Source organism: Helianthus annuus, chromosome 10, assembly GCF_002127325.2.
Source record: "Helianthus annuus cultivar XRQ/B chromosome 10, HanXRQr2.0-SUNRISE, whole genome shotgun sequence".
Taxonomy (NCBI): domain Eukaryota; kingdom Viridiplantae; phylum Streptophyta; class Magnoliopsida; order Asterales; family Asteraceae; genus Helianthus; species Helianthus annuus.
The window spans coordinates 161,933,035-161,945,209 of NC_035442.2; the positions used below are offsets into that span (position 1 = coordinate 161,933,035).

General features: G+C 35.9%; 1 protein-coding gene across 2 annotated transcripts; it reads right to left on the bottom strand.

The window, feature by feature from the left end:
* Window positions 1-1,641: 1,641 nt before the first annotated feature.
* On the bottom strand, window positions 1,642-6,760 carry LOC110886247 (28S rRNA (cytosine-C(5))-methyltransferase). Of its 2 annotated transcripts, none has more exons than XM_022134024.2 (13): window positions 6,475-6,760; window positions 5,441-5,499; window positions 5,070-5,120; window positions 4,776-4,911; window positions 4,589-4,674; window positions 4,378-4,476; window positions 3,733-3,786; window positions 3,489-3,633; window positions 3,355-3,416; window positions 2,626-2,713; window positions 2,460-2,528; window positions 2,208-2,369; window positions 1,642-2,032 (listed from the first exon to the last, which is right to left on the bottom strand). In XM_022134024.2, the coding sequence occupies exons 1-13, from the start codon at window positions 6,704-6,706 to the stop codon at window positions 1,788-1,790; spliced, it is 1,488 nt and encodes a 495-aa protein (XP_021989716.1). In that variant the 5' UTR covers window positions 6,707-6,760; the 3' UTR covers window positions 1,642-1,787. The 2 variants fall into 2 exon arrangements, with proteins under 2 accessions (XP_021989716.1, XP_021989715.1); XM_022134023.2 differs by having other exon boundaries at window positions 2,460-2,532; window positions 2,624-2,713; window positions 6,475-6,759.
* Between the last annotated feature and the right edge of the window lie 5,415 nt (window positions 6,761-12,175).

The following is a 12,175-nucleotide window of genomic DNA, read 5'->3' on the forward strand; positions in this document are numbered from 1 at the left end:
AACCGGTTATTTTTGTATGGGAAAAAAAAACAGTTTTTAAAATGGTTTTTTAACCGGTTTTTCACGATGGGAACCCAAACTGGTATAACCAGTTCAGTTTTTTAAAACCGGTTTCGAAGATCAAGATTCCTAACCAGTATACTAACCGGTGGTTCATTTCGGGTTGGAACTGTTTTTTTTAACCGGTTAAAAAAACCGGTTTCAGTTTTTTTCCGGGTTCGGTCCTAAAACCTGTTTTTTTTACACCTCTAGTGGGAGGGGTGTGAAAGTGGTGTTTAAATAATAATAATAATAATAATAATAATGATAATAATAATAATAATAAATAAATAAATAAATAAATAAATAAAAATAAACATCAACCAATCAAAACAAACCTAAACTACACCCACCAATCAAGAGTCTCCACATCACCAAACCAAAGCACCCCACGCCAGTGAAAATTGTGCCACCCCACCCACCACGCCGCCCTCCACGTCACAAGCGGGCTGGTGTGTCCAGTGTGGAGTAGCTTCCACGCCCATTCCGTATGGGCTAAAAGAATTACAAAATAGTCAATCTTTTGTATGGGTCATCTACTCATCTTATAATCATATTAAACAATTTCATACCATATTCATAAGATAAGTTAATCTACTACATTTATGGATCGACTTTCACGTATCATTCCTTGGTTCTTGGTTTTTGAGAAGTGACAAAACTAGAACTTTTTAGTCAGGTTTCATCATAAAGTTTTCTTCTCTACCGACTACAACTGCACGATACAACTCCTAATAAAAATACCTTCATGCTTTATATATAAAGATTCAAATTTCTTCTCTACCGAATACAACTACATGATACAACTCCTAATAAAAACACCTTCATGCTTTGTGTATAAAGATTCAACAAATTTTGATCACTGGAGTCAATTGACCATCTTAACCTCTAGTCCTGTCGATGTTCTTGGAATAGCACTCATCCTCTTAACCTCTAGTTCTGTCCATGTTCTTGAAATAGCACTCATCAGTTATAATAAGCGTGTTATAAGTTATTTATATGTGAGGAGCCTTGGGGTTGAAACTATCTCCCGTATTTACTTCCTTAGTTCATTCTATGGCACCCAAGGTTTTTCCGAACTCGCATATACGGTATCAACATAAAAATTTGGTCATTGATGTTCTAATGCTCAAAATTAAGGTATCTGAATTATGAATAGATGATTCACATAACTAAAAAGTGACACGTGTTATGAACCATACTAGCCCACCATGGCCCAACCTAATAGCCCGTTCAAGGAGCCCAACAAGCGAAGCATGTCTGTTGGATGGCGAAGAAATCATCGCAGAATATAAAGCATCTTTGTCACGCTAATAAAGATTAGTGTCGCATCTTTGTCACGCTGTGTTGACACCGATCTCTGGAGCTCATACTTCATGTGTCCAGATGGGTGATCTGTCTGACTTCGAACGTGTGTTTTGTCAGATCTGTAGCTCGTGGCTTCCGGCGTGTTAATTTATCTAATTGTTGATGAATTTGTCGATCTCGCAAGAATGGAAGAATCCGAATAATTCATCTAAAAACACATTTTTGGATTGCTTATTTAAAAGTAAGCAGGTAACAAGCTGTTTATTGAACCTGTTGTATAAAGTGAGAAAATGGTAACACAAAACAATGTTCACTTCATACCAAGTTGTTAAAGTTTAATATTATGGAGAACAATAATGAATGATCCTGACACATCATACATATCCCAACCTTTCGGAGGAAATAAATCGTCAAAATTGTGTTCTAAACAAAAATGATAATCACCTTCTACAAATCATTGAATTTCTATGTAGATACAACCTGGATAATCTTGTAAATGGGAGAGATCTTACAAACTTTTTCTGGCGATGCTGTCTTTTAACAGCTTCGTGTTTCAAATTGTTCAAATCAATGTCTTGTTCAACTTTCTGAAAAGTTTCGGGGATGTGAGTGGCGTTTCTTGTAAATAACGCGATGAAGAAGCCCTCCTTGTCCTCCACAGGATCAGTTCGGAGAAGATGTTGTGCTGTGATACGAATACAAAAACCATAAAAATTAGAAAGCAGGATGTTACATAATATCATAATGTTGAAACATGTCATTATATGGTATAGGAATTAGGAAAGTGTTGACCCGTTAACACTTTTTTGTCCATTTTTTAATATATTATATGATTAAAACAAAAGTGTAACAGGACTTACATCCTTCAACAACTGGGAGACCACGACGGGCCCACTGCGGAAACGGAGTTGAAAGTTGAAAACCGTAAGATGCAGCAACAGGTAGGACTGATTTGACGACATCTTCATTCTCAATTTGGTGAACGGAACATGTGCTGTACACTACTCTCTCAACTGACGGAACTAATTAATAAAAAATTATAGATATTACACACAAGAAAATGAACTTTTTTACACAGATTATCAGTCAGTTTGCATCAAATTTTAACTTACAAGACAATGCATGAATTAGAGCCTTCTTCTGGAAAGCAGCAAGTTTAACGAGTCGGCTTTCATCGCCACCTTCCAACATAAAAAGATCAAAAGAGAGTAGATTTTAAATTGATACTTGAGAAAAAAAAAATCTAATTGCTAAAATGGTGTAACGCTAGAAATTTACCGGAAGTATGTGATGGGAGAAGATAATCCAATCTATCAGCAACGGTCCCGGAACCAGAACATGAAGGGTCTAACAGTATAGCACGAACCTGTCAAGTGGGCAACAAAAAGCGGATAAAAAACCGATAGATGATGCATATAAAACCAAAATAAGTGAGAGTAAACAAAAAGTCAATTGTTCATTTCATCCTTCTTGAAGGAAACTTCAAATGTACTTAATACTGAGTAAAATGTCATTTTTGTCCCTAAGGTTTGGTCAGTTTTGCGACTTTCGTCCAAAGGTTTGTTTTCTCGCATCTGGATCTAAAAGGTTTGAAATCTTGCCATTTTCATTCGGCTCGTTAACTCCATCCATTTTTCTTCGTTAAGTAAAGAGGTATTTCCGTCTTTTTTGTTAACTTAAAAGGGCAATTCGGTATTTTCACTTTATGTACAAACATTTAGCATAATGTACAAGTATTTAAAAACCGAATTGCCCTTTTAAGATAACAAAAAAGACGAAAATACCCCTGACTTCACGGAGAAAAATGGATGAAGTTAACGAGCCAAATGAAAATGGCAAGATTTCAAACCTTTTGGACCCAGATGCGAAAAAACAAACCTTTAGACGAAAGTCGCAAAACTGACCAAACCTCAGAGGGACGAAAATAGCAATTTACTCTAAGATAAATGAAAAATCGAAAGTAACTTCACATGTTTCTAATAATAAATTTGAAAAATCAATACATACCTTAGAATACGACTGATCTTCAGGATTCAAGTTCAAGAAATTTTCATGCAAAACTTCCACGTCTATATCTCACGTCAAGGTCTATCAAACCACATACAGACAAATACTACATACACATGCAACTATAAGGATACTAGTAGCACCCGCAAGCTTAGCGGTGTGTTCCAACCGTTTAACTCGATCTTTATTGAGTTCACAAGCAACGATTTTTCCCTCTCCTTTCATAAGAGCGGCAACATGTACTGTTTTATTTCCAGGAGCAGCACATGCATCAATAACCTAAACACGAAATTATATTAATGATTTGAAGATTAATGAAATTAGAAAAAAAAAATTCATAGGTTTGTTAAAACGTATATAATTTAATAAATTACTAACCTCCCATCCTGGTTTAGGACCAAGGGCGACAGCTACCATAGAGCTTGCCTTACCCTAAACATAGTAAAATATATCCGTGATTTAATGCAATCATAAATCACAAGTAAATAAGAATTAAAAGAATCTTTATGTAAGTTTTGGGGAGAAAGTAGATGATATATATTGTTAATAATAGAGTAAAATGCCATTTTCGTCCCTGAGGTTTGGCCAGTTTTGCGACTTTCGTCCAAAGGTTTGTTTTTCCGCACCCGGATCCAAAAGGTTTGAAATCTTGCCATTTTCATTCGGCTCGTTAACTCCATCCATTTTTCTTCGTTAAGTCAGAGGTATTTCCGTCTTTTTTGTTAACTTAAAGGGCATTTTGGTCTTTTTCACTTTATGTAAAAAGAACGAATACCCCCCGAAAACAACCGAATTGCTCTTTAAGTTAACAAAAGAGATGGAAATACCCCTAAGTTAACAGAGAAAATGGATGGAGTTAACAAGCCGGATGAAAATGGAAAATTTTCAAACCTTTTGGATCCAGATGCGGAAAAACAAACCTTTGGACGAAAGTCGCAAAACCTGCCAAACCTCATGGACGAAAATGGCATTTTACTCTATTATTAACGATATAACCCATGATGAGAAACTGTGAAATCTTACTTGCATAAACACGCTCCCATCAGTGACCAAAGGATGACTGTGCAAATCGGTACTTGGTGGGAGTACTAATAAATCGGGAATCATGTCATCCTTCTGAACCTATAAAAATATATAATAATAAAAAGAATTAAGCAGGCAAGATAACAAGAAAATAAGATAATGATGATTGGATATACATTGCTAAGTAATATTTATATGTTTGATAGGTTACCACATTCTCTTTTCCTAGTTCAAACATAGCAGTTTCAACATCCATTTTCAGAGTATTAACACGGACATAGCGCGGTTTTTTAACATCTGTAGCGTGAATCATAAATCGCATGTCATGAACATTGAAGCACATAAAATTAGATAGAATTTTAGTAGGAACAAAAATACTTATAAGTTTTAACACTAACCATAAATCTGATATTGAGCCATTAAATCCTCTATACGTTTTGCTCCCTTTTTCACTAAAATCTTTGCAAGAGCAGACTGTAACGGACCTTTCCTGAGGATAAGGTACTTTTCTGGATCGCCAGTTAGAGATGCATCCTATGAAAAAGTGTCACAATAATCAGTTTAGAGAAAATAATTATTCGGCAACATATTCTACTCTAATCATCATAGAAAAGTAAACGCAATACGATAATCAACTGCAAAAGCTGGAAAAAAAAAAAAAAAAAAAAAACATTAACAAAGGGTCATATCACCTGTCCAAAAAGGATGTCATAGGTAATTATGTACATCAACTCCGCTTGCCTCTGTCACCAAAAAAATAATTAATTAGTTGATACCAACGTCAAAGAACAGATCTCTTGATATTGGGTGACGAAACCGGTCACTCAGGTTACAAAAAAAAAATTCTTAGCTGTCCAATATCACCTTCAAACATCACAGTAACTAAAATTAAGTAAAAAAACAAAGAAAAAAAGTTATACGCCGTCATTTTCTGCTTATATCAATGAGGGAGAGACTCATAAGAAAGAAAGTTAAACAATAAAGAAACAACAACGAACACGTTCAGACTAATAGTTATACGCTCACTATGGCATTAAGATAACATATGATTCAGTAACTTTACCTTCCATTTGCTGTTTAATACATTAGCAATCTCCATTACATCCTTGATGATCGGAAGATCTGTGAATATGAAAACAAGAGAGAAAATAAATATATAACGAAACCAGGAGGAAGGATCAAATACAAAACACTCTTAACCTAGAAAGTGTAGGAAACCGGGTCAAACGAACTCTGATTGACCTCATTCCAGTGGCGTTGGAACCGTCTCGTCGAATCCTATTCAAATATATATAGGGTTTAGAGTTTAAGTTTTAGGGTTTAGCATTAGTGTTGAGGGTTTAGCTTTTAGGTGTTAGGGTTTCTAGTTAAGTTTTTTTTTTTTTTTTTTTTTTTTTTGAACGGCAAATTTCTTTTATTCCCCGCCTTCTGTGGGACTTGAACCCAAGACCTCCCCCTCTCCCAAACTATTTAAAGGCTTTGCCTTTGCCAATGGACCACCACCCCATTGGTTTCTGGTTAAGTTTTGACGAGCTATTTCCAACATTGCTGGAATGAGCTCAATCGGAGTTCGTTTGACCCAGCTTCCTACACTTCCTAGGTTAAGGACATTTTGTAACGGATCTTTACCCACTAAACCAGTCATCAAACATGTATATTAATTTTTATTGTTGGAAAATATCTTGTAATATCAGGGTACACATGACTACCACATAGTTTCATTTGAGCTAAATAACTATCCAACCTTCTATACTCTGCATTTGCCTATAGTACAACCAAGTTTCAATCTTTAAACTTCAAAGGTTCATATTTCTAGATAAAAATCAGTAAAAATTCAATTTTCAATATAAACAAAATTACAAAATCACCATAATCCTAATTCCTAAAGCCAATTCTAGATAAAAATCAGTAAAAAATTAATTTTTAATATAAACAAAATTATAAAATCACCATAATCCTAATTCCTAAACCCAAGCTACAATTTTGAGGGTAAAAATATAAACTTTCTATCAACTAGAAACTGTACTTCTAATTAAATCTAATCTGTAGTCATTATAAAGAAGAAAATATATAAAAACGAAATATAACTGAACTGACATTTTAGGGTTTGACAGACTAGAGCAAATGTGGCTTTCTTGTTCCTGATGGTGGGACTGTAAACTAGGGTTTTAATTGAACCAACTGCTCTACGGTTAGCGTCTCCTTGCAATACACTCTTCAACACCTTAGCCGCCTCTCGGCGCGCGAAGTATGCGGACCGTTCGACGTTACTCTCGCGCCGGCTCTTCGCCGCCGGCTTCGTAGGCTGCGCCGGCTTCTTATGCACCATGGTTTACTGTTCTACCGTTGCAGTTTGTGAAACTGCATACTTGAAGTTGAAAACAGAACTGATGAAGGTGGATTTGTTGTCCGGGTCGGGTAGGTCACGTAGCCGGCTCGGGTAAAAAAAACAAAAAATAAAAAAACTACGAGTCGGCTCGAACGTTTTGCAAACTGAGTTCGGGCTTGACTTTTCAGCTCGATAAAATAAACGAGTCGCTCGATAAAATAAACGAGTCGGGCCAAGCAAAGTTGGCTCGTTTAAGTTCGTGTCGAGCTCAACCTGGATCCGGTTGACTTGACTCGATTACAGCCTTAGTTTCGCCCTGTATATACAAAGAATAAATAAAATAACCATAATTGTGGCCATGTGGCCTATTCAAATGCAAGAGGTTCAGGGGGGATCGAGGGCATGGGCGGACCCACATGATGCGGGTCGCGGTCCACGTATCCCAATGTTTTTTAAAAAAATAGTAGAATCGGTATGTTAAAATTTTCAAGGATCTCGTAAAATAAATTAGTTGGACCCCATAGTATTAAAAGTAAAGATAGTATGGTGGTAAATCTCCTTGTTTTCCAATAAGTAGGTCTAAGTTCAAGTCTTACATCTCTGGTTTTTAGTTAATTTTTTCCATAAAAATTAAACTAGTGTTTTAAAACACCACAACCATCCATTGATCCTCTAATTTGCTTTTTTAAAATGATAAATATAATGTCTTCGAATGATTTTATTTCACATTTGATTATCAAATAAGACTTTCAACATATAGTGATGTTAAAAAAAAGCTTAAACAAAATTTTGAAGTTATGTGTAGTAGTTGTGTTGTTTAGGTAGCTATTGGTTTCAAGCAACTTATTAATCACCACAATTTGATAACTGATTCTTAAAAATGGTTCTTAATAATGTAGTGGTTTCATGTCCACTAAATGCTTCTACATTTTTTCCTAGCCCGAGCCGACCCGACCCGACTACGATGACTGACTCGAAAATTTTAATGTTTGGTTATGAAAAATTCTAACACAAAAAATGTACCCCAATAAAAAAAATCCTGGGTCAGCCACTGATCAAGGGTGTTTTTGGGGCTTCCCATGAACCCTATTGATTTGGAAAATATTAGTGGAAACCTATACAATTTAGAAAAAAATAGTGAGAATAGTGAATATCCATAAAAAAAAGACCTTGAAAAAAAAATTCTTGAATCCGTCATTAAAGAGGTTGTGTTTTGTAGTGGACCAACATCGCATACTAGCCCAAAGACACTGTCCAAAAAAATGGATTATGTATATATCGTTAATGTTAATTAATATAATGCATAGCAACCCCTCCCCCTCTCCCACACACACACCACACACCACACACTCTCCCTCTCCCTTCCCCTCTCTCTCTATCTCTCTAAATAACCAATGTTAAATGGCTGGTTCTAAAACAACCACAACTATAAACATTAACCTTGAACCATACCGTGTACATTTTTAAAGGCGAACCAATGGACTAATTTCGTTTTGAACGTTTCAACCAATTTCAACTAGGGGTGTTCAAAAAAATTCGGATCCGAAATGAAATCTGAAATATCCGAAAATCCATATCCGAAATTTCGGATATCCAAAGATTCGGATATCCGAAAAGCGGATAATCCGAATTTTCGGATTCGGATATGAATTTCAAAATTTTCGGATAATCCGATTATCCGATATCCGAAAACTAATTATTTTTTCATAAATATATATATATATGTATATATAGTATATGAGCATTATATTTAGTTTGAAGTATTGTAAAAATTAGTAAAAAAGTAGTAAATAATTGTATTCGTGTGAATTTATGATTGTTTTTAGTTTTAAATGTTGAAAATTTAGAAAATCGAATTTAAGTTTAGTTTTAATCTATACATGAAACATATTTTTTGATTTTTTTTTATAAATTCGGATATCCGTTTGGATATCCGAATCCGTATCCGAAATTTTAGATATCCGAAAATCGGATATCCGATATTTCAGATACGAATTCGGATATCAATATTCACTATCCGAAATTTTCAGATATCCGGTTTTCGGATATCCGAAAACCGGATAATCCGATCTTGAACACCCCTAATTTCAACTATTTATGAACGTGACTATCATTGAGGGTTGGGATGGGAGGAGGTAAATTCATATGGTAGCTATGGTATATACCATATAGCACTTTAGGAATCCATTGGGAATAGCACAGTGGTGTTGGTGAGTTTAGACAGAGCTTAGGATAGGAGAGGTCAGGGGTTCAATCCCCATAGTGTGCAATGTTAGCCATTCAAAAAAATAATATAGCACTTTAGGAACACCAAACTTTCAATAAATGATTTAAACACATTAAACTTTGGGGGGGGGGTAGTGCACGGTCCTCCCAACCGCCGGAGTGATCTCACTCCGGGAGCCGCTACCCGACCAAGCTAGCTCCGTGGTGACTTCCCCATGTCGAGTTCTTACCCTGGGCGACATATGCCACTCCCAAGACTCGAACCCGGTACCTCTGAGAAGAGGTGGGTGTCGGTGGCCAACTGGGCTACCCCAGTTGGTTTAAACACATTAAACTTTCAATAAATGATTAAACACATTAACCTTGAACCAAATTTTCTCTCATATTATTATTGGTTTCTAAACAATTTATGTAATCAATAATATAAAAGCCCTCATAATATTCTATCATATTATTGGTTTCAAAATGCACTCCATAATGAACACCAATGGGAGAGAATTTCATAATACAAAACTTCTTTGACAAGACAATTAACAAATCTGAACCATTTAAGTTGTTGATTAAGGGTTTATTTTTTTCAAAATTATACTGTTAATAGAAAAAACCATCAAACAATTTTTTTCATAAATTTTCTTATATTTTGTTTTATTTACCTATACGTGTGTAGGTTATACATAAGAGAACAATAAAAATGTGGAAATTGATGGTGTGTTTTCGGTTCAGTTGGTTTTTATCTGGGTCACTCCTTTTTCAGATCAATTTTGCGACTTTTTTGCCTCTCTCCGGAATTAAAGGGTAGACAAACGCCGTGGACGACGGACGGTGGTAGATGAATATTGAATAACCCGTTTGTTACCTGCCTTGACCCATTCCGGCCCGTTGGTAAACTTGCCTCAACCATTCTAACCCGCTCTTCAAGATCATGACATTGTTAGGTGTCCACTTTGACAGGTCCTTTACATTTGACACACCCAAAGGAACCCAAAAGCAAAAAAAAAAAAAAAAAAAAAAAAAAAACCCAAACCTACCCGGAATGGGAGTTCGGGTTGTGATTGCCATTCGTATCTTTCATGCACGAGATACAAGTGTTTATAAGGTTTTCACGGTTTCTTACTTATTGGTTTCATTCTTGCATGTAAAACCAACTTTCATAAATATACGCATAAGTGCATATTCTTAAGGAATAAATTAATAAATAATAATGTTAAATGACTAGATCCAAGTACCAAAGTGTCGACCATAACCTAAAACAACCGCACCGTTAAACATTAACCTTGAACCATACCGTGTATATTTCAAAAGGCGAACCAACCGACTAATTTCGTATTGAACGTTTCAACATTGAGGGCTAGGAGGAGGTGAATAATTTACATGGTAGCTATGGTAAGGAACACCAAACTTGTGTATATAATGATATATGGTCATAACGCGAAGAAACCAAAACCAATAACAATAATGATAAAATGTTCACCTATATCACCTAAAACAAGACTGGCATAACCTTCAGGAGCGGAACTAGGTGAAGCTCAGGGTGGACGGGCCGCGGGCGCACCTCTTGAAAAAAAAAAATTTGTATTTTTTAGGCAAAAAACTCAACCACACCCTCTGAAAATATGCTTGAACCATTCATCTGCACCCCCAACAAATAATCCCTGGGTGTGCCAATGATAACTTTTGAAATGTTTTTACTAAGTTAACACCACAAACATGTGTTGTGTTAGTGGCAGTAACCAACTCAATCCTCTAAGTTAACAGGTACATTATTTCTTGGTACCTATAGCTTAGAGACAGGGCCAGCTCAAGGGGGAGTGAAATAAAGCAAGAGTTTTAGGCCTTCATTTTTCTAGGGCCTCAAGTTCTAAGAAAATATATTATATTTTGGTAATTTTGGCTTTGAAATTGTTAACATTGAGGTTTATGATCTATAATTATGCGTATACAAAGATGATATATGAATAATAGATTTATAGCAATTTTTTTCGTTTACAAAAAGGGCCCCAATTTTACTATCCGCTTTAGGCCTATAAAAAATTAAAAATTTTTGAGCCGGCCCTGCTGCTGAGAGATCTACCCCTAGAGTTGTTCAAAAGTATCATTGTGGACCAGCTGAAAAGCCCTTTTGATACGGCTCTAAACTACTATGCCCCGCATAGGAAAACTAATAAAATATGATAAATTTGTATAAACTGTTATTATGGCGATTGAATGAGTGATATGACTATGTGTATAGGCAGTCAGGGAAACGATACGGGCAAACAAGAGAAAATAGCAAACCTGTAAAGACTAAAGATTGTTATGTTGGTGATTGCACGTGTAATTGCTTGTTTTATACAAGTGCATGCAGTAGAACAGAATTATTTGAACAATATTGTATGTTCTATCTCAATACTCAATGTCAGGATTAAGATTATGATCAAATACAAAGGATCCTAAGTGTAAGAAGGATTTATAGAGTGATAAGTGTCCAATAACCTAAAAAAACCCCACTACAAAAAAAAAAAAAAAAACCCCTTAAACATCCACCACCACCAAAAACCTAACCCCCCCCACATCACCCACCCCCAAAAAATAAATAAATAAATAAATAAATAAAATAAAAAAATATTTTTTTTGTTTGCCGAGGGGGTGGGGTTTAGGTTTTTGGGTGGAGGTGGGTGTTTATTCTTTTTTAGATTTTTTTAGGTTTTTTTTAGGTTTTTTTTTGGAGTGGGGGGGGGGGGGGTTAGGTTTTTTTTTTAGGTTTTTGAGGGGTGGGGGGGTTAGGTTTTTTGGGGTTTTTTTTGGTGAGGTATAGTTTTTTTTTTTTTTTTTTTTTTTGGCCTGGGGGGGGGGGGGGGGAGGGAGGGGTTAGGTTTTTGGGTGGTGGTGGGGTGGGGTGGGGGTGGGTGTTTAGGTTTTTGGTGGTGATGTAGTGGGTTTAGTTTTAGCTTATTGGACACTTGTCATTCTATAAATCCTTCTTACACTTCTTACAATTAGAACCCTTTATAGAATAACTTGACCCCTCAATCTCAAACAGGAATTGATGAAAGTGGATTTCGGGTAGGTCACGTAGCCAGCTCGGGTAAAAAAAAAAAAAATAAAAAAAACTACGAGTTGGCTCGAACGTTTTACAAACTGAGTTCGAGCTCAACTTTTCAGCTCGATAAAATATACGAGTCGGTCAAAGCAAAGTTGGCACGTTTAAGTTCGCGTCGAGCTCAACCTGGCTCCGCTTGACTTGACTCGATTACAGCCTTAGTT